The sequence below is a fragment of the Maniola hyperantus genome, chromosome Z (assembly GCF_902806685.2).
Source record: "Maniola hyperantus chromosome Z, iAphHyp1.2, whole genome shotgun sequence".
NCBI lineage: Eukaryota > Metazoa > Arthropoda > Insecta > Lepidoptera > Nymphalidae > Maniola > Maniola hyperantus.
In genome coordinates, this window is record NC_048564.1 from 10,489,882 (window position 1) to 10,510,892 (window position 21,011).

Here is a 21,011-nt window from a genome sequence, read left to right on the forward strand (position 1 = left end):
AAACAATACAACTTATACTTTCTAAATATACACGCTGAAGTTTTGATGGTTGTTTTCCCGAAGTGAAATGATTTTGTCGTGGTATTACAATCGATTTATAAAAGTGTCAATTTGGAATTCATCCTACGTAAAATGCTCAATCGTGAACAAATCAACCTATAGGATGCCTATAAGTAACTACTAATATTTATTTCATTTCTAGCTGAGAAGATGAAACTGATGTTGTTTTCCAAAAGAGTATCAAAAGCTAAAAGGATATCATCAAAGCTAGTAAGAGAGCCAGAGTTGTCGCAAGGTGCGGCTGAACTAGCTAAGGAGCTAGCGGATGCTGCACCAGGATCTAGGATGGCACACCGCGTTCCAGTCTTATGGCGTGGATCTACCAAGGTGTACTTGGCAGACAGCACACGTTACCCTCTGCCCTTACCAGAAAACCACGCTTTCTGTTTCACTAATCCCCACAGTGCACTTTGTCAAACTCATAAATAGACACCCATAAATAGATTTAGGGCCGGTTGTTTCAACAAACTTTGACGGACACGTAACCTTTAAATATGGCGCTAACGAACGTAAGTAAAGAAAAAGCGTTGATTCAGCATCTATTAGCGCTAACGTTCGTTAAAAAGTTACGTTTACGTTAACCGGTGCTGGCGCCATTGGTGATCGTCAAATCAGTTCGTAACTTCATACTTCTTACGAACGGAATATTTTATTTACAAATTATAATGGAATAAATTTAATTCAAAGCTTTTAATGGTAGTTTTTTTGAAGATGAAAGAGAATTTGTAAGAATGAAAAAGTGTTTAAAATTCGAAGTAGCAATATTTATAAGTAAGTTAATTTTTAGAGTTAGTTTCGCAACCAAAATAACAATGACGAACAGTTTTTTGTACAATGGAGCAACGCACTTAAATTAACAGATGTTAAGTCTGTTAAATTTTAACGAACGTATCTTACGAAGACCAATGGTTTGAAACAACCGGCCCTAAGTAGTCCAAATCACTAAGTAATTTTCTGTGATTGTACAAAATCTGTCGAGTTACGTTGCGAATCTGCTGAGTTGAGAATCTAGTGCATTGCGGTAAAGTGCTCATAAGCGGGACGTATACCTATAGTAGGTATACATGCCGCTTATGTAGGCTAGGCTAGTAGGTATACCTATGCTATGATTAATTTATCTCTACTTTAGCACTGAAATTATTACTAATGAAATAAAACCCAAAACTAATCATCAATTTTTATTACATTAAGAAACCTAAATTTGACAATTTCCATTATTGTTTATGTAATAGCATTCTTATATTATATTGAATTTTTGTAATCTTTTAAATTCAGTTCCCAAAACATGCACAAAGATAATAATTATCATAATATTCATTTAGTAATATTGAGGTAGTTATTAGTTTCTGAACTTATACCAATTATAATATGGTTCTAAAATAACAGTAAAATCAAATAAAATTTTGGTGGAACATGTAAGAAAGTCCAGTCACTGTCAAAAACAGAAGCAACAAAAAGTAACTAACTCTTATTCGACTTACTGAGATGAGAAGCAACAATCAACAGCTCCTCGGCACGGCTCGCCGCGGCGGCGCGGTGGTAGTGCTCTCGACAGCGCACATTATTCATACGTAACATTGCATTAGGAATTAATCATTTAAAAATGTTTTTAAAATACATGAGCATAAAATAAAATTGAAAAAACATTGTATTAGGAATTATTCATTTACAAATATTGTTTTTGAAATAAACGAGCATAAAATAAAATTGAAAAAACATTGCATTAGGAATTATTCATTTTAAAATATTGTTTTTATAATACATGAGCATTAAATAAAAATTGAAAAAATTCAGACAATCACACGCCAAATACACAAAATATTGATTACACACATGAAAAATGAAAATGAATATTATAATGTATCATGTAACAATAGAACCATCAAACAAGAATGATAAACATTATTACCTGCGACAATGACATGCAGACGGCGAAGCGCGGGCGTCGCGGCGATGTAGTTCAGTCTCGGGCCGCGCGCCCGCGCCTGCCTCGACTTAACTTACGTCACAACAATATATGATAATAAACTAAAACTATTAATTTCTGCTTCCTAACACATCACGATATCAAAATGTCGTGCACATTTCAATACTCTCGCATGCAAGGAATTAATGACATGCCTATATGTACACTCCTCCGTTGGCGGTCAAAGCGGCCACAAACAGCGAACAGTTAATGAAACGGCCGACACGCTCGCGCACTTGTTTGTTTATCTGTTCTCAACTGAATTAGCTACACGTCATGAAAAGAGACATACTATCCAATTAACGTAATATTGTAAAATTATGATCATTCGTTAAACGACGGCTGGTCAGTTTGTAATGCTATACCTGGCCTTCCGTAGGGTCTATCTAGGTAACAGATTTGATGACCTTATAGTTCTGCCATAATAATTTGCCTTTTACAACTAAGCGGTACTGTTAATAACATTCATTGCTATATTAGCCGTACACTTACCAAATTTAGCGCCAAATTGTTCCGGATTGTATGGTAACTAAGCAGCTAATAAAATGCAGCAGAGGCCGCTTCGTGTAAAGATGGTTACTTTTTCATAAAAACGTAAAACACCTTTATTACGATTAATATATTTAAAAAACTACAAACCATCGTTTACACGATAGGGCACCTGTTTACAAGAGTGTCGGAAAACTTAGGCTAAATATGACCTAATAATAAAACTAGCCTGTTCCAAAGAAGCAAAATGGTCTTAGTCTACGATAACATAATTTTCATTTTATTGAATTAGTAAGGATAAGAGTAAATTTTTCAATAGCCAAATATCCTGTACGGAAATAATTTGTTGAAAACTTGTACAGGCAATCTGTCAAATAAATGATTAAAATGATTTATTCAAATCTGTCAAATTAATACATAATGTTATATTACTGATTCAAAAATAACTTTTAGTCAAATAAGTGCTACTACTAATCCAGCGTAAATAATAAAGTATGGCGCGTTCGATAATTAATAGATTCATAACTATTTCATTTCAAAATCAACCTGTACACATTTAATTCAAAATCTACAGAATTAATAGGTATAATAATGCAAGAGTAAAATTAAATTGATTGAGTAAATGCAATAAGGCCATGCCATACCCAGTCATTGATTTGTACAGTATGTATATTTTAAACAGTAATAATGGCACCTTTTAAAACAGCAACTATCTCTTTTCAAAGAACCATGGCCACATACTCGTACGTATGAAACTTGGGCGAACTTATCAACACAATCACTATGTTGATAAGTTTGCCCAACATAGTTAAAATAAAATAAAACCTTAAATATGTAAATACACCAGACAGCAAATAAACCGGGCGTTTACCAAGTTCTAAAGTGGCCCCGTTTATTTGCTGTCCAGCGTATATATAATTAGTTTGGCCATCTATGGCAATGCTGCCAGCATTTTAGGTGCAATGCCTCGCTGTGGTGGTCACAATGAGGTTTTAATTTTTATTGGACAAAAATAGGCTGTTGCACTCGAGTTGTAATGAGCTACCATATTACGAGTGAGACTTGTGGAATATGCACTAATTTTTTTATTTGGCATAACTATTGAAAGTTAGCGCAAAATGACCATGGTCCTTTAAATATTTTTTATAACTACCATTAAAAAAAACTGTTATTGTAGGTATGTACATTTAATTCTGATAAAAATGGGCATTGTTAAACAAAATGGTCATTATTAAAACTAAATTCGATGAACCTGAAATAATTTAATAAATACCGGCTCAAATTTAATAAATACCGGCTCACTAGATTTGCTAAGATTTGGTAAAAGTTAAAAATTGTATAAATTCTGATATTGGTTGAAAGGAATCCTACATAAACCACCTGTCTTAAAATTAAAGTTTGTATTTGACAGGGCCTTATATTTTAATTTCGAAATAAATCAAATTATATCATGACATGCATCGATATGCAGAAAGGTAGAGCATAACTCGCATGGAATGGATCTGCATTGCTACAAGTGTTTCTAGCAACTGATCTCACACGGGATTGAATCGGCACATCACTATATCGTTCGGTAACGGTACATTCGGTACAAATTGAATGCCAAAAGCGAGATAATCTTCAATAATATGTGGAAGTGTATAGGCGGCGGCCGGTGGACCTCTGTACTGGCGACCTTACGCTACTTTATACTCTAGTCTCGAGTCGAGATAATGGAAACAGAATGTAAAACATACTCACTTTTTGCCAAACTTCCATATATTATTATCACATTTATAAATATAAATATCTAAGCTTCTCATCAATTTTGATATCATTCACTTAATCTTAATCTCTCATATTAAAATATCTCACTTGGCACAATTAACGCAAATCGTACACTCGCATAAAACCGTATCGTGCGTGGAACCGAACGACAGCACCGCAACGTTCCGCGCCCGCTTCGCCGGCGCGGCCCGCCGTGGAGATCGCTCACGATCGCATCGATACAGAGAAACCGTCGTAAAGCTAACAAAGACAAAATTACTAAGAAAACGATCAACAAATGACACTTACAAATTAAAACTCGTGTCGTTTTTACTTCTTACCGTCCAACGATGACTACTATATCAAAAATATTTAATCGTCGAATATTATTCGTGCAGGACAGCCCCTCCCCGCAGACTGCGAGCTGTCCCGGCTGCGGTCAGTCGGCGACTGTCCGACTGCCGCTGTTCGATCCCTACATTAGTCGCAAAGCATCCGATATCTCGTTGAGCCTCGTGAGGAAAGCGATGTCGTGTCTCCTTTGTGATCGGTGTTCGCAACCCACACACCCTTCTGAATAATATCAACATTACATTGTAGTGCTTTAACAGATTAATCTATTACTTTATAACAAAACAAAATATGTAATCATCTCGTTTGTATAATAATGGTGCTGTACTCTAACCTATTGCTACTAACATGTGTATATGTAAGAGAACATAATGCCAACTATTTCAATCTGGGAAAACTCTTTACAAAGAATTATAATAACATGGTATGAAAACAATATAACAATTAAATATATTCCGGCTAATTGCTATAACTGGTACAATCGTTAAAAAAAATTGTGTATATGAATAATATATATATTAAATACATAGCATAATATCCAATTACTCATCAACATTAATCCGGGAATAAAATTCACTACATTAATATAATATGTTAACAACAACATTGAACTTAGGCTGGCAACACATCAAAGCGCTAGATGATGCGCAGCAGGGCGGTCGACCAACGCGAGCAGCAGCACGACTTCCCAAGACGCCTCTGTGACAGACTGGCGCTCCTTCACGACGCAAGTAGATGACCGAACAGCCCGGCACATCGACGGGACAAAGGTATCGCTTAGATACGATTTTGTCGACATTGATATATATATCAAAATATATATTAAATATATAAACCATAGCTTCGTCCGCCGGAGAGTCCGCTCATCTATTGCAACACTAAGCGACAAAAACAAACCAGGGTACACCACAATTTTAAGTTAAAAGTGAAAAGCACGTCGTAGTACTGCTCCCATTAGCCTGTAGAGGCTCGGGTTGTATGTGGCGGGACAGGGGAGGCGAGACGGGGCGGGGCGGGGCGGAGTCGGGCGGCGGCGTGCGGTTGTGGCGGAGGTGTGGCGGAGACGTCTACTGCTGCGCGGGCGGCGGCGGCGGCGCGGCGCGGCGGTGGCGGCCCGGCGCGCTGGCCTGCGCCACCATCGCCCGGATGCGCCGCTGCGCAGACTGCAACCACCAACGCGACACATCACTACACATTCTCCATTCCACGCTAAACCAACAACCTAACCTATTCGCTCTAAGGGATAGCTTCCACCAGACGGACCGCATTGCAACGCTAATATCCGCATGCTATACATTTTATACAAAACTGCGTCAACTAGAGGCGCGGCGGGATGGATAATACATACAGTACACGGCAGAAAGTAATGTACATCGGCCTTTAGAATGACATTTCGGCTTTGTAGAGCGTTGTCTCTGTCACTTAATATAAGTTAATTTATTTGGCACAAAAATAAATACAACATAATAAGACATATGGCCCTCGACCTATATGACGTTTTGTCGGTCTCAATGACAGGGACAACGCTCTTCTGCTATCTCCTAACTGTCGATGTACATTACTTTCTGCCGCATACTGTACATACATCCTCGCCGCACCGTTGCGGCCGACCCGTCTCTTGTGGACGCCTTCCTTTCATAGTCAGCACCCATATTATATTGAATGCTTTCACATTATAAATCATAGTGCTTATTTCAATAAAAAATATTAATATAAAAAAAATTCGCCAGACATATAAATATGCATTGAAGCAATCACTTAAACCAACTACTTAGTAAGCTAACATTCACACAATCATACTATCCATAAATTATCAAAATCATTTTTATACATACATATAATGTACATGTAGTTACAGTCCTGTTGAAACAATACAGACAAGAAAAAGAGAGATCAATAACTATATTAAACACAACACAGTTTATCATTATTCTTACGAGTAGGTATATTAACACTAATGGTAAAAACATTCGCGTTGTGTTAATATAAGTAGTGTACAGGACTTACCTATTGACAAGACGAAAACGTTAAAATGTGCTTCCAAGACGGCTTTAAAGAGCATTTCAGTGAGCCATCACACCAGTGTAAGGCCCGAGCGACTGCGAGCGTCGTCATCCCGCATCGGGCGACCGCTACAACATTTAAACATGTATTATGCCACGATGAGTCGCCATTCACTTCATCAACCAGTTCGCATCGCGCCAGCAACTATTTAAATCATAGTACTTATCTTATATAGCGACCGGCAACTCCTCGACGACCGCGACCGTGAAACTGGACTTGTAACTACATGTACATTTCGGAAACAGCACCACAGTTTAATTCATACTAACTCACACATCCATCAAGCTCACAGACATTCACGTTAACACCTAACGCTAGTATACTGCCATAACATCCATAACATTTACACTTATCAAGAATAGAGGCATTCGCCGGGCACGTAAATATCATTATTTATCAAGATTATTTATTTATGTTAGTGCCTATAATAGTAACAGGGAATATAAAAATATCAATTTGTTATATTTAAATAAATAAATAAACTTTTTATTAGGAAACAGTTACTTATACTTATTTTAATATTTATAATAATTTTTTGGTAAGTTAACCCAATCACAATGATGATCCTGTAGAAATATACTGTTTTTAATTTGGTTAAAATAATTCTTTATAATATTATGCTTTATGCCAATAAATAATTCATTATAATATTATGCTTTATAATAAAGTACGGCTTCTTAGCTCGGAAATAATCGTTATTTGGTCCCATCCGGAAGAAAGCATGAAACTTGGCATTCACATGTAGCTGTTAGATAATATATACTTGGAAGTTGGATGTATATGTGGAAGCACATCGAGATACGAGTGTTTCCCCACTTTACCCCCTTTTGTGTCCATTGTCGAGGTTTTATTAATTTTTTAACGAAAACTTAAATTTAAATGTTCTTCATTAAGTTGTCTACGATATAGTTTTCGCAGAACTTTAACCGTTTTCGTTAAAAATTAAAAAACCTCGACAATGAACACAAAAGGGGGGGAAATAATCATATCTCAACATGCTTGCACATGTACAAGTACAAGAAGTTGAAGTACATATATATATATATATATATATATATATATATAATGTAAAAACTTAGGAGCTAACAAGCCATACTATTAACAAAAAGGTTTTTCAAAGAAACTTGTTTAACCAAAATCAATAAGACTACTATCATATTGAAAATTGCAACAAACGGATCTGAAAGACGGAAAAAGTAATGGTCGAATCCAGAAACATTTTTTAATACTGAGCTGTGTAGATATATAATTTTATACATAAAGCGACAAAAACTCTACCCTGCTCCTCATCCTTGAAGTGCGTCTCTGTCCACTTCTAATCTTTTTTCTTGTTAATTTTTTTTGGTACAAATATAGAGAAACGATTGTGTATTCGGCCATTAGAGAGCAGAAAATTGTATGAACAATAACGCAGAATACTAACCTGAACGCTGTAGAAGGGTCCAACAATGTGGACGGTGGTCTCGTGGTCGTGCGCCGCGGCGGCGGGCGGCTGCGGCTGCTCTGGCAGCTTGATAAGCGAGCCGGTGACGCGCTGCAGCTCGCGCACGTTCTGCCCGCCCTTGCCGATGATGCGCCCCACTTGCGAGGACGCCACTACGATCTCCACCGTCAATCGCACGTCGTCCGAGCCAGACATGAACCCTTCCTCCCGCATCTTCTCGTAGATCAAGTACTGCGCCTGAAATTGTTAATCCACAATTTTATGATTGCCGTCAGATATATACCGTTTACACGCAGAACACTAAAAAGCAAAATGCCAAAAGGTGTAACTACACAGAATGCCAAATCAATATAAGAGATTAATAAAAAGAACTAAATTAGATTATGTAATTTTTTTAAATATTGGCTGGTAGTTCACTCTGCCACTGGTTTATACTGTCAAACAATTATGCATATTATAATAAGTAAAAAACCGTTATTTGACATTACAAACAGACACTTCAATTTTATTTATTTGTATAGATTTTCAAAAGTACGTCAGCACCTTCGTAGCTAAGATTTTTAAGGCATGAAAGAATTCTTGTTTTTACGCAATAACTGTTACTATTAATCGAAGGTTGTACAGTACTACCACTTTTACCTACAAGTTACGCCGAGAAGCTTATGCTGTACATTCGGTTTTAGTCGGCATTATAAAACGACTTATTAAAGTGCTTGTTGTACTAAAGTGTGACTCACCTTCCACTGTGCTTCTGGGCTACCAACGATGGTAACCTTGCGTTCTTGCTGCGCCGCGGCATTAGCGGCGCCCGCGCCTGCAGCCGCGGCCCCTTCTGCGCCCTTCTCTTGCTCAAGAGGTGCTATCTTCACCGAAGCGTTGCTGAATCTAATGATGTTGCGAATGTGTGACCCTTTTGTGCCGATGATAGCTCCGACCGCATTATTGGGGATATAGAGGTAAGTTGTCTCCTGCGGGTATAATATTATGCAAATAAGTATGTATCCGCACCTCCAACTTAGCGGTTTATGGTTGTTTAGAGCAATTAAATATCTCTTGTTTTAACGGTGAAGGAAAACACCGTGAGGAAACCTGTATGCTGAGAAGTCCCCAACTATGGAGAACACTAGTTCCCAAAAATACTTTTGAGAAGTCGGCCAATCTGCACTTGGCCAGCGTAATGGACTATGGCCAAAACCCTTCTCATTCTGAAAGGAGAAGTGCGCTCAATAGTGGTACGATAGATTAGATAGGTTAATGAATATAATATGTACATATTGATGCAACAGAACCATATTCCCTCGTTGTTGAGTTTTATGATTCCATGTCACCATAAAAAAAGGAACCCTTATAGGATTACTTCGTTGTCTGTCTGTCGGTCGTGTGTCAAAGGGAATCAAAACCTATAGGATACTTCCCTTCCCTTGACTTAGAATCATGATTCTTGGCAGGTAGCAATACACAGCACAAATAAAGGGGAAACTCCGAAAACCGTGAATTTGAAGTTACATCACAAAATAGAAAGTGTTATTTATGGTACGATGGTACGGAACCTTTTGTGTGTGAGTCCCACTCGCACTTAACCGTTTTTTTCAGTACCTGCGAGTCTCCGGCACCCTGCTGAGCGCCACCTTGGCCGGCCAGCGGCGCATAAATGGGAGGTGGGAAGGGCGGCGGCGCTCCACAGAATCCGCGACCCGTCGACATCATGGCCATTGGATGAAGCCCCGGGAACATTATGCTTTGAGGCGCTAGTACCTAGGACAACAGAATACTTTTATTGTATCGATTACACGTTAGCCGTTCACTGTGATCTTACTTGGTGGTAAGTGATGAAGCAGTCAAGATGACGCGGGCTGACAGCTTTGTTAAACCCATAACCTCCTTGTTTCTATACGGCATCGTACTAGTATACTTAATCGGCTTTGACGTTAGGATGGTAACTAGCCACGGCCGAAACCTCCCACCAGATCAGACCAGAGACAACGTAGAAATTATAAATATCTAAATCCGCCTGCCGGGAATCGAACTCGGGACCTCCCACAGATAAAAGCATAGCGTTCACCACTGCGCCAGGGAAGTCGTCAAAATATAAAACTACAACCCATTAAAGGTTAGTCCTTCAATCACGCCCTACGGGAGCAACGAATCGACGAGATTTTTTGCATGGATATAGTTTAAAGGGACACACAGGCTACTTTTTATCCTGGAAAATCAGAGTTCCAACAGATTTTTAAAGATCTAAATCCACGCAAACGAAATCAGTTAGAATTGAATATTTTGTCAAGCCATAACTTACGACACTCACGACTGCTTTGGCCGGGATGAAATATTAGGGAATCAATGAACCCTGCATGCATGCATACATTACCTATATTATACTAGCTGCCCCGGCGAACTTCGTACCGCCTAACAGTCGATTCTTTTTCAGCATTTTTTTAAATTTTTCTCTCCGTAAGAACCATCCCCGTACTTCAAGGAATATTATAAAAAAGAATTAGCGAAATCGGTTCAGCGGTTCTCAAGATTTGCGATGAGCAACACATTTAGTGATTCATTTTTATATTATAGAAGATTATTACTGTAAATTGAATCTCTTCTTACCTGCAAATCGTTTTCATAACTCTGACGCAGTTTAGCCGAAATTTGTGACTCTGCTTTAGCCATGTTTTCTATGGATCCCTTTACGGTAATGATTCGCTCCAAATTGAAGCTATTGATATCATTTATGGACGAAACAGTAATCTTCGTGTCTGTCTCTTGCATAATTCTTTTGATGGTGTTGCCGCCTTTGCCAATAATCCTACCAATTAAGTTATTATGGGCCAGGATTTTTAAACATATTTCCCTGCAAAAGGAGAAAAAAAGTCAATAATTTTGTTGTCTGCTTACACAAAATTTTGGAATTGTTGCATTAATAATATTAATGATCAACGATTTCTGCGTCCAAACGTAGTACAGTCAGTTTCAGGTAAAAAGAGATCTGGACGACAGTGGACGGAATATGCCTGCGCATATTAGGTACAGTTGTACCATACGCGCGGGAAACGAAACGTTGACTGGCGCCTAAGATTAGCTGTTCTGTTTAAAACTAACTCAGGCATCACTCATTTTTCCTCACCCTTTGTTAGTGTTGTTGGCTTCCTGTTGCATGACTTCCAATATCCGTTTGCAGGCGTTGGTACAGTTGTCCGGGTTGCCGTATATGGTGATGGCCTTCTCCAGCGAGCCGACGTTGTCCTTCCGGTGCACGTCGACGCGCGCGCGGCTCTGCTGCGTGATGAGACGGATGGTGCTGCCCTGGCGGCCGATGATGGCGCCGACCATGTCGCTCTGCACCAGCAGGCGCAGCGGGAAGTCAGTGGGGCGCGCGCCGCTGCCCGGCGCGCCGCCGCCGCCTCGGCCGCCACCCGGCCGCCCGCGCCGCCCGCCGCGTGCCATCCCTTCGGCTGCCTCCACCTTCATCCGGCCCCCTTCCACCTCGCACCCGTTCAGTCCGTTGATGGCTCTGCCACACACAGATATACACTATTATGTTTCACTTTATAAATAAAAAATATTACGCCTTTAGCACAAGAAATTAAGACAAGTCTCTCATACAAACGATTCGCTTCAAACCTACAAACGAAAGTTGATTCTTATTAGAATTTATTTATTAGAATTAATCAATGAAGTTTTGTAGACACCCTCTAAAAACTAATCTGCTGTTGTTGATCAGATTTTCGTAAAAATATTAGTTTCATAGTTACACGGGATCAAACTATGGCTGTACAGGGTGCACTCGAGACTCGAGAGTGTTCCTCTTAAGGCCTTTATGCCTCGGTCGCACAAGTATACCGCAAACCGTATGTCGGGTGCGATTGTGACGTGTGCTAAAGGCGTTAGGCAATAGGCATGTTAGAAGACTTAAGGGTGGGTCATATCTGATATTTTCCTCGATCGTGATCCCTATATCCTAGAAGCTATCATGATAGGTAATTTGGAATCATAATTTATAACCATGATCGGTAGTTATGGACGATGGACGTGTTTTGATAATCTATCAAGATAGTTACACCGATATATTGGCGCCATCAGATGGACAAAAGATCGTGCTAGCGATACGGTTAGTTTCACGAATTTGATACAAAGATACGTTGTAATCGTGATCAGTTGATTATCGAAAAGATCAAATGTAGACCCACCCTAATATTTCCCCTTTCCCTCCAAATAGGTAAAGACAATTCGCAAATAGGAAGCGTTCAGACGTTCGCATTCATCTTACACGTTTAACAGACTTTACTGCTTCATATACATAAAACGCTATACAGCTCGCAGGTATAACTCAATTAATCAAACGAAGATTGTGACGGAAGAACGTGTGACCACCTCCTATCTGCGAAATCCTTAAGCATAAAGCTTGTGTGTGTTCTAGGGCTCAATTATAGTCCGGCGGGTGATTAAGCCGCTGATTTTTTGAGACTACGGCCCTTAATCTCTGGTCAGACAACGCGTTGCAGCAAAAGCACGACATGACGTTACCCTGAAAACGTGACGTCAGCCTAGCCAGGTGTGACTTGTGATATATACGACCACGCGCTCTATGTGGCGACCTTCCGCGACACGTAAGGGCATTATCTCACTAGGGACAGCAGTGGTGGCGCAACCAGTCGCGCTACCAACAAAATCTCTATGGAGGATATCTCAACTGGTGTGCGTTTGGTGGTTTGGTTGCGCAACTAATTTGGTGGCAGCGCGGTGGCTGGGATCAGCCAAGGACGCCGTACGTCGTACGTTTAACAAAAGCAGTGTTAACTGCTCGAAGTTTATTTTGAAACTGACGATCCTGGTCTGCTCTGGTGTTTCTCGTTTGGTAGCTCAACACACGACGGTGGCATGGCCGGTGGCGCCACCATTGGTCCTACTGAGATATTGGCCTAACAGACGTGTTCCCAGTTCCTTTTATTAAAACTTCTAGCATTACAAGAGACGTTATGCCGTTCATTGCGACCGTGCAAGACACCGCGCTGTCTGACCAGGGCTAACACTAATAAGGCCGGACTGCATTACAGCGGCGCTGCGCTGCGCAGCGCGACAGAAAGCTTTAAAATATTATTTTAATCATTTCGTATGGTGCGCCTTAGAGCGGCGCTGCACAGCGCGTCACTGCGCATCGTAGCATTGAGAAAACATATTTTGAATCGCGAAGCGACTCGCCGCGGAGCTCCGCGCCGCTGCAATGCGGTCCGGCCTTTAAAGTACTACAACATTAGTCTAAAATTTGTTCTATCATCATTATTATATTAGATTTCACATTTTCTCCATAAAACAACACAAAAACTCATGGCAATTACATCTAAGCATGCGGAAACTAGGTACTGAAGGATGTTTCCTCTAACAACAAATCAAACGTTTCTAAAATGGTTCATTAACAGCAGCTTAGTAAGTAACAATTTTAGTTGTTAGTGGGGTTTCAGTGTTATAGTTTTAGTCATGTACAACATTTTCCTATCTTTATAAAAAAGCTTTAGTATTTAATGACTTCATAGTATCTACTAATTAGAAATGTGCATGTATTAGTAACAACCTTATCCATTTTAAGTATAATAAATAGTGAAAGTTAATTGAAAAGTCATGAAGAGTAAGTAGTGTATTGCGTGAATGTGAAATAACACTTTCCTTAATAAAAAACACACAGTGCGGAAAAATGTCATGTCATTATCGTGTATCATATAAATATCAAATACTTATCGATTTTACATTAACCACAACTCGCCATGCGCACAGTGCAGCCTGAAAACCCCGAGCTATATTATACAAAGCAACACGTTGCGATACTAAGTAGTAAGTAGAGAGACATCACATAAAACTCATACATCATGCAGTAAGTGAGCAAAGAGCGTGCGAAGTGAGAGACAAGCGGAAGACAACAAGACATTGCCATTCGGCCGACAGAGGAAACGGACCAGGCTCGCTCCGAAAGATGCCGCAAACGTTGTGGACGCAATACTCACTGCTGCGCCTGCTCCGGGGTCTCGAATGTGATGAACACCGATTGGGTGTTGGCATCGCGCGAGTTGGCTTTGTCGCAGTGCTGCACGTTGCCGTACTGTGAGAGCAGGGGCTCGATGGTGTCGAAGCGAGCATGCAGGGGGAGCCCACTGATGAGAATCCTTGATCGGCTGCGACAAGCGACAAAACCTATCACTTATTGTATAGCATAACAGTCATTCTCTACACGGATGCAATTTGTTACTCTCATATATTGACAAGGGATCAAATCAACGACCAGCAAAGATCAACGATACGGAGAATAACATTTTAAGGATTATTAAGTACTAAAGAGATCTCCAGTTGTGTGAGAAAGCTCGGAATGTTCTTTCACCGTGAGTAGGTTCAGAAATTAATCATTCATTGTATCAAGTATCGTTTCACATTCCTTCCATGAATTTAAAGTGTACTTTTATAAATGTTTTTTTTATTGATGAAATAATAATAGAAAGTAGTAGCAAGGAGCAAAAATACGAAGAGTAACATTAAAGATTGTTCAAAGTTTATTATAAGATTACTAGCTGACCCGGCGAACTTCGTACCGCCCAGTCGATTCTAATTTTTGAATTTTTCTCTCCGTAAGAACCATCCTCGTACTTCAAGGAATATTATAAAACAAAAAATTTGCGAAATCGGTTCAGCTGTTCTCGAGGTTTGCGATCAGCAACACATTTAGTGATTCATTTTTATATTATAGAGATAAAGCATATAAAGGCACTTTGTGCATTTCTTTTCAAAAGTTTAATGGAAATGGCGGAAATTAGGGTGGTAGTTTTTATTTTAACACAATTTTTAAGCTGTTTAGTAAAAAACCGGCCAAGTGCGAGTCAGGCTTGCGCAATGAGGGTTCCGTACTACAGTCGTATTTTTCGACATTTTGCACGATAATTCAAAAATGAGTCGAATGTCGTTCGAATGAACGAATTTAATCGCGCGCGGTTTTCAAAACAGGTCTGATATAAATTTCTCTCTTGTGATTGGACAGAAGCTCTGCTCTTATTAGGTCCGTAATTTGACGCACACATTTTGAGACACACAAAGACGTTGTCTTGTGTAATTATACTAAACCGTAAGAGAGAAGAACATTTCGAGAGGCAGCTTTTTGTCCGATGTCGACTGCGTGATCCCCGGGCCGGGCGGCGAGTTTTTGAAGACGTGTACTTACCCAATATTAACATAATTATTTTATACTAATTATGTTATAGTTTTTTTTAATAATTCTATACTAATTATGACAATACTAATAAGATATAAAAATTGGTTTTTTTTTAATTATTTTTTTAAAGGCTTCATAATATGATTTTGTAGATCCCAAATGGTAGGGTAAGCAGTGCCTATATGCCTCTATGGCCTGCACGCCACTACTCATGAATGACTAACATTTGGTTCCGAGTACGCTCACACGACGCTCACTTCAAGTTGCTTCAAAAACAGGTAGGCAATCGTAGGTCCAGCAGCAGGTGTATTAGTAGAGGTCAGTGATTAACAGCTACCTACCTCAATGAGTTTGCGAGCTTTATTGACAATGACCACCTAGCTAAGCAAAATAATTATAAATCGCATTGCTGACTATATTCCGTGACTCTTGTGTCAATTGTGTGTGAAATGTGAATATGAATAGCTCTTATTTCAAACGCAGGCTCACTCAATATTTTACTATTATTTAGTAGATAAGTTATAGTAGGTATCATATTAAGTACATTGATACGCGCGGTTAGCGACCCGCAATACAAAATGGCGGAACGGAGATGACATCACTGGTCGCGCACGCCGGGCCCCCTCCCCCCTCTTGCGGCGATGGCGCTCGTTGCCATTCACAAGTGAGTTCAGTACTCTACTCGGTAGTAATTACGCTGCACTCTACGCTACACGCGATGCGCGCGACTCAGGCTGAGATCTATAGAGCGTAGGCATTATCTACTCATGTCACATGTGGCGAAGGTACCTACTTCGACTTTGCTCATACTTTACTTTCGCACTAGGTTGAGATAAGACACTGTTAAAACGAGACAGTGTTATATCGTCGGCTATATAAAGCGAATTGGCTTATAAATTGCTTTTTGGGCAAAGTACCTATCATTGAACGGCAAAGTTGGCTAGTTTGACGGTAACTATACCATTTAGGACGTAAGATTTAGGAAGGTGTAATAAGCCCTTTAGCTTGGAGGAGACGAGAGGAGATGCGTTCAATCGACCAATCAGATTCAAAATAGATAACTTGAAAAACACGTCATTTTTAGGGTTCCGTACCTCAAAAGGAAAAACGGAACCCTTACAGGATCACTTTGTTGTCTGTCTGTCTGTCTGTCCGTCTGTCTGTCAAGAAACCTACAGGGTACTTCCCGTTGACCTAGAATCATGAAATTTGGCAGGTAGGTAGACCTTATAGCTGACATTTGGGGGAAAAATCTGAAAACCGTGAATTTGTGGTTACATCACACAAAAAAAAATGTGGTCATGAACTAATAATTAGTATTTTCAACTTTCGAAGTGAGATAACTATATCAAGTGGGGTATCATATTATGAAAGGTCTTCAACTGTACATTCTAAAACAGATTTTTATTTATTTTTATGTATCACAGTTCTTGAATTATCTTGCAAAATGTCGATAAAATACGACTGTAGTACGGAACCCTCATTGCGCGAGCCTGACTCGCGCTTGGCCGGGTTTTTCGTGATTCAATCACAAATTCATGGTTTTCGGATTTTCTCCTTTACTTGTGCTATAAGATCTACTTACCTGCTATAAATTTCATGATTCTAGGTAAACGGGAAGTAGGTACCCTATAGGTTTTTTTGACAGACAGACAACAAAGTGATCCTATAAAGGTTCCTTTTTCCTTTTGAGGTATGGAACCCTAAAAAGCGGCAGTGTGTCTAGTAAATACTAAAATATACCTACAGTCCATGCCAATAAAATTGAAAACTAACAATAACAAATATGGCAGTACTGATCACGTGACTTTATTTTGAAATGACGTCTAGTGATGCGCTATTGCTGAACTATATCGGGAATGAACGATTGAACGAACTAACTCTGATGTAAAGAATTATTTGATTTTATGTACTTGCAAAACCTAAATAGTCCGAAATAAATGAAAACTTGAATCTACGAATTCTAATTATAACAAGAAATAAAAAAAATCTCATTTATGTTTTATTTTAATGAAATAGTAGACCTTCAAAGTTTCATACAAGTTTTAAGTTCCTACATTATTACGTAAGACATCCTACTGCCTTACATTAAATTATAGGGTAGGTTGGCTGTATGTATCCAATACGTAATTCCAAAAACTAATGATTTTATGTATTTATAAATAATGTAAGTAGGTACGTAGTGTAACTAGATACAGCCTATAGAAAGCTGTCCACTAGTACACTTATATCGTAGCTCTATCGGTTCACGGCGGATCCTAATTGCGACGTTGCCAAACTTATACTACTTAATAGCATGGCTTGTAAGTAAAGAAGGCTGTGGATATTTAAGTTTGTCTTTCTGTCGCACTTTACTATTCTATAACTTACTAGCTGATCCCATTTAGGTTTTAAAGATCCCGTGGGAACTTTTGATTTTCCAGGACAAAAAGTAACCTATCCGTAGTAGCCCGTCCCCGTGATGCAAGATATCTGAGTGCCGAATTACGTAAAAACATTTAAACGCATGATTCTTTAAAAATTCAAAAATAAAATATAGCCTATGTCACTCAAGAATAATGTAGCTTTCTATTAGTGAAAGAATTTTCAAAATCGGTTCAGTAGTTCCAAAGATTACCCCCTACAAACAAACTTAACGACATTACCTCTTATAATATTATTAGTATAGAGTATAGATTTTGCTGTATAACTTTTATTTAAATAAAATATTATTACGTAAAAGCAATATGAAACAGCATTATATATCTATTAATGGGTTGGTATACAACGCTATATTAAAATAACTTGATTTAAATAACTCGATTAGTTTTCGATTCTGAACGAATTATCGATGTGTACGGTCACTCACTTTCATTCATTTTTAGTCTGTGGTTGCAATGTCGTCGTCCCTGCGCAGCTCTATAGAAATTAAAGAATGCAAACGTCAAAACTTGCAAAGTTATTTTTTCTGTGGTTGTGAATTCTTGTTTTCATTTAGTTTTTATTAAATTTTTTGCTTAAATCATGGATAAATTGAATGAACATTACGTGTATATTTTACTTAATTAAGATGTTGTTCGTGGACCAGAAGGCGTTTGTGCGTGTTTTTAACCGTTTTATCATCGTGAAAAGTATTAACGAAGTTACGTGTTAGCGAAAAGGTATTTTTGTTATTGTTATTTTTCAATTCGATTGGCCCGGACTGTAGTGTGAGGGGCTCTATTATATGAAATAAGATTGGTAGCAGGGGCAAATGTCCGATTGAAGGGAGGAGTTCTTGATTGTTGATTCAATCCAGTTCCTGCCTACTTGTAGTCGTCCCCGTGGACGCGCATTATACTGACCCTTATATTTTATTTACCTGTCTGTATGTCACCGAATATAACTAAGCATTTTAAACTGTAGGTACCTATGTTGCGCATCGATACGAGTACATCCATCATTCAGTTATATTATAATCCATCTCCTATATATAAAAATGAATCGCTGAATGTGTTGCTGATCGCAAATCTCGAGAACAGCTGAACCGTTTTCGCTAATTCTTTTTTTATAATATTCCTTGAAATACGAGGATGGTTCTTACGGAGAGAAAAATTGAATTCAACCTCCCCGCAATTTTCTAAACTCCACCCGAGCGAAGCCGGGGCAGGTCAGCTACCGAATATAAAAATGAATCACTAAATGTGTTACTCATCGCAAATCTCGAGAACAGCTGAACCGATTTCGCCAATTCTTTTTTTATAATATTCCTTGAAATACGAAGATGGTTCTTACGGAGAGAAAAATTGAATTCAACCTCCCCGCAATTTTCTAAACTCCACCCGAGCGAAGCCGGGGCAGGTCAGATAGTGTAATTTAAAAATGAATCACTAAATGTGTTACTCATCGCAAATCTCGAGAACAGCTGAACCGATTTCGCTAATTCTTTTTTTATAATATTCCTTGAAGTACGAGGTTGGTTCTTACGGGGAAAAATTTAAAAAATTGCCTGAAAAAGAATCGACTGTTAGGTGGTACGAAGTTCGCCGGGGCAGCTAGTTTATAATATAAATTATGTATGGCACAGGATAATATTGAAAAGCAACGTTATTAGGGTTTCCGTACCTCAAAAGGAAAAACGGAACTGTCTGTTGTCTGTCTGTCTGTCTATCGGTCTGTCAAGAAACCTACAGGGTACTTCCCGTTGACGTATAATCATGAAATTTGACAGGTAGGTAGGTCTTATAGCAGACAGAAGGGGAAAATCTGAAAGCCGTGAATTTAGGGTTACATCACAACAAAAATTAAATTGTGGTCATGAACTAATAATTAGTATTTTCAATTTTCGAAGTAAGATAACTATATCAAGTGGGGTACCGTGTCATATGTATGAAAGGGCTTTACCTGTGCTTTCTAAAACAGATTTTATTTTAATGCATCATAGTTTTTGAATTATCGTGCAAAATGTCGAAATAATACGACTAGTACGGAACCCTCGGTGCGCGAGCTTGACTCGCACTTGGCCGGTTTTATACCTTTGTAACGAGAAAGAGTCGAAAAAGTCCAATTTCGAGAAAGAGGTTATAGCCGCCGAATCCAACTTGGCTATGCTGTTTTCGGGCGAGGATGTATTTTATGATTATGATCTGAGATATGGTCGCTAAATATGGGCCTCATAAGAAGGCTCAGTCATTTACTCACTTTACTTGGAGTTTCTGTAAGTGATCTAATAACCGATACGACGTTGAGATCCCAAGCTAGAATGGAGACCTCGCACCCGAAAGCGCAGCGTTGGAAGAGCCCCCACTAGGTGGGCAGATGACATCAACTGAGTCACAAGGAGCCACTTCAGTACCCTTATTATAAATGCGAAAGTATTTGTTTGTTAGTTTGTCCTTCAATCACGTCGCAAAGGTGCAACAGATTGACGTGATTTTTTGCATGGGTATAGATAAATGACAATGACCTGGAGAATGACATAGCCTACTTTTTATCCGGAAAAATCAAAGAGTTCCCACGGGATTTTTAAAAACCTAATTCCACGCGGACGAAGTCGCGGGCATCAGCCAGTAAATATATAAATGTGTGCTGTAAAGCCACAGGTCTATATATTAATGAATAACGTAAATATAGGGTATATACGCCACCTGTCTACCAATATCTAAGTAGGTAATCAGAATCGACAATCCCAGAATATGTTCAGATTATGGTTGGCCTAGTTAATAGTACATAGGTATTATACAATTGTGTCATTATGTACTGACTAAATGGAGTGCATTTTATCAGCTCGAGACTGGTTCGACGCGGTGACTCACGGTCACAGGCCAAGCCGGCGCCGCCATTTTACTTCACGAACACCACGTGCTCCAAATATACACGTAGATTTCATCTTTCCTCTTCACTTCAACGACCGGCAAATAAATTGCAAACGAAACAAGTGTGAAAGATAAACAATGAGTGAAATATCATAATAAGCTCGGGTGGTGTTTAACAGCGTATACCTACCTGTTGTATTTTGACATTGTGTCCATATGATAGGCGCCAACGAGACTAGGTCACTGACACTCAACTGTTACAGAAAAGTCAACTTTATATACAAAGACAGTTCTCTTAAATAGGGTAAACTTTCTGAACTATGTGCGAAACTGAAACCGGAGTGAAAAGGAAAGGGGTTGAAACAAAGCGGCGACGCGGCAGTGTACCGCGATATCAGCGCGAGCGTTTCCGAAAGACTGAGCGGAGTGCGGTGC

The 21,011-nt window shown here is 39.1% G+C and overlaps 1 protein-coding gene across 5 annotated transcripts in view; it reads right to left on the reverse strand.

Annotated features, from left to right (window-relative positions):
* Positions 1-1,225: 1,225 nt before the first annotated feature.
* Imp (IGF-II mRNA-binding protein) overlaps positions 1,226-21,011 on the reverse strand; it is a 65,587-nt gene continuing 45,801 nt past the window's right edge. For 2 of the 5 annotated variants that reach the window (XM_069508557.1, XM_034983738.2), the window contains exons 2-8: positions 14,111-14,278; positions 11,239-11,625; positions 10,722-10,965; positions 9,717-9,875; positions 8,858-9,088; positions 8,100-8,357; positions 1,226-5,775 (exon numbers count right to left, since the gene is read on the reverse strand). In XM_069508557.1, coding sequence (XP_069364658.1) covers positions 5,680-5,775; positions 8,100-8,357; positions 8,858-9,088; positions 9,717-9,875; positions 10,722-10,965; positions 11,239-11,625; positions 14,111-14,278 — 1,543 coding nt within the window. In that variant the 3' untranslated portion in view covers positions 1,226-5,679. Of the gene's footprint in view, positions 5,776-8,099; positions 8,358-8,857; positions 9,089-9,716; positions 9,876-10,721; positions 10,966-11,238; positions 11,626-14,110; positions 14,279-20,766; positions 20,993-21,011 lie in introns of those variants that run through there. The other 3 variants (XM_069508558.1, XM_069508560.1, XM_069508559.1) reach the window with 3 other exon arrangements.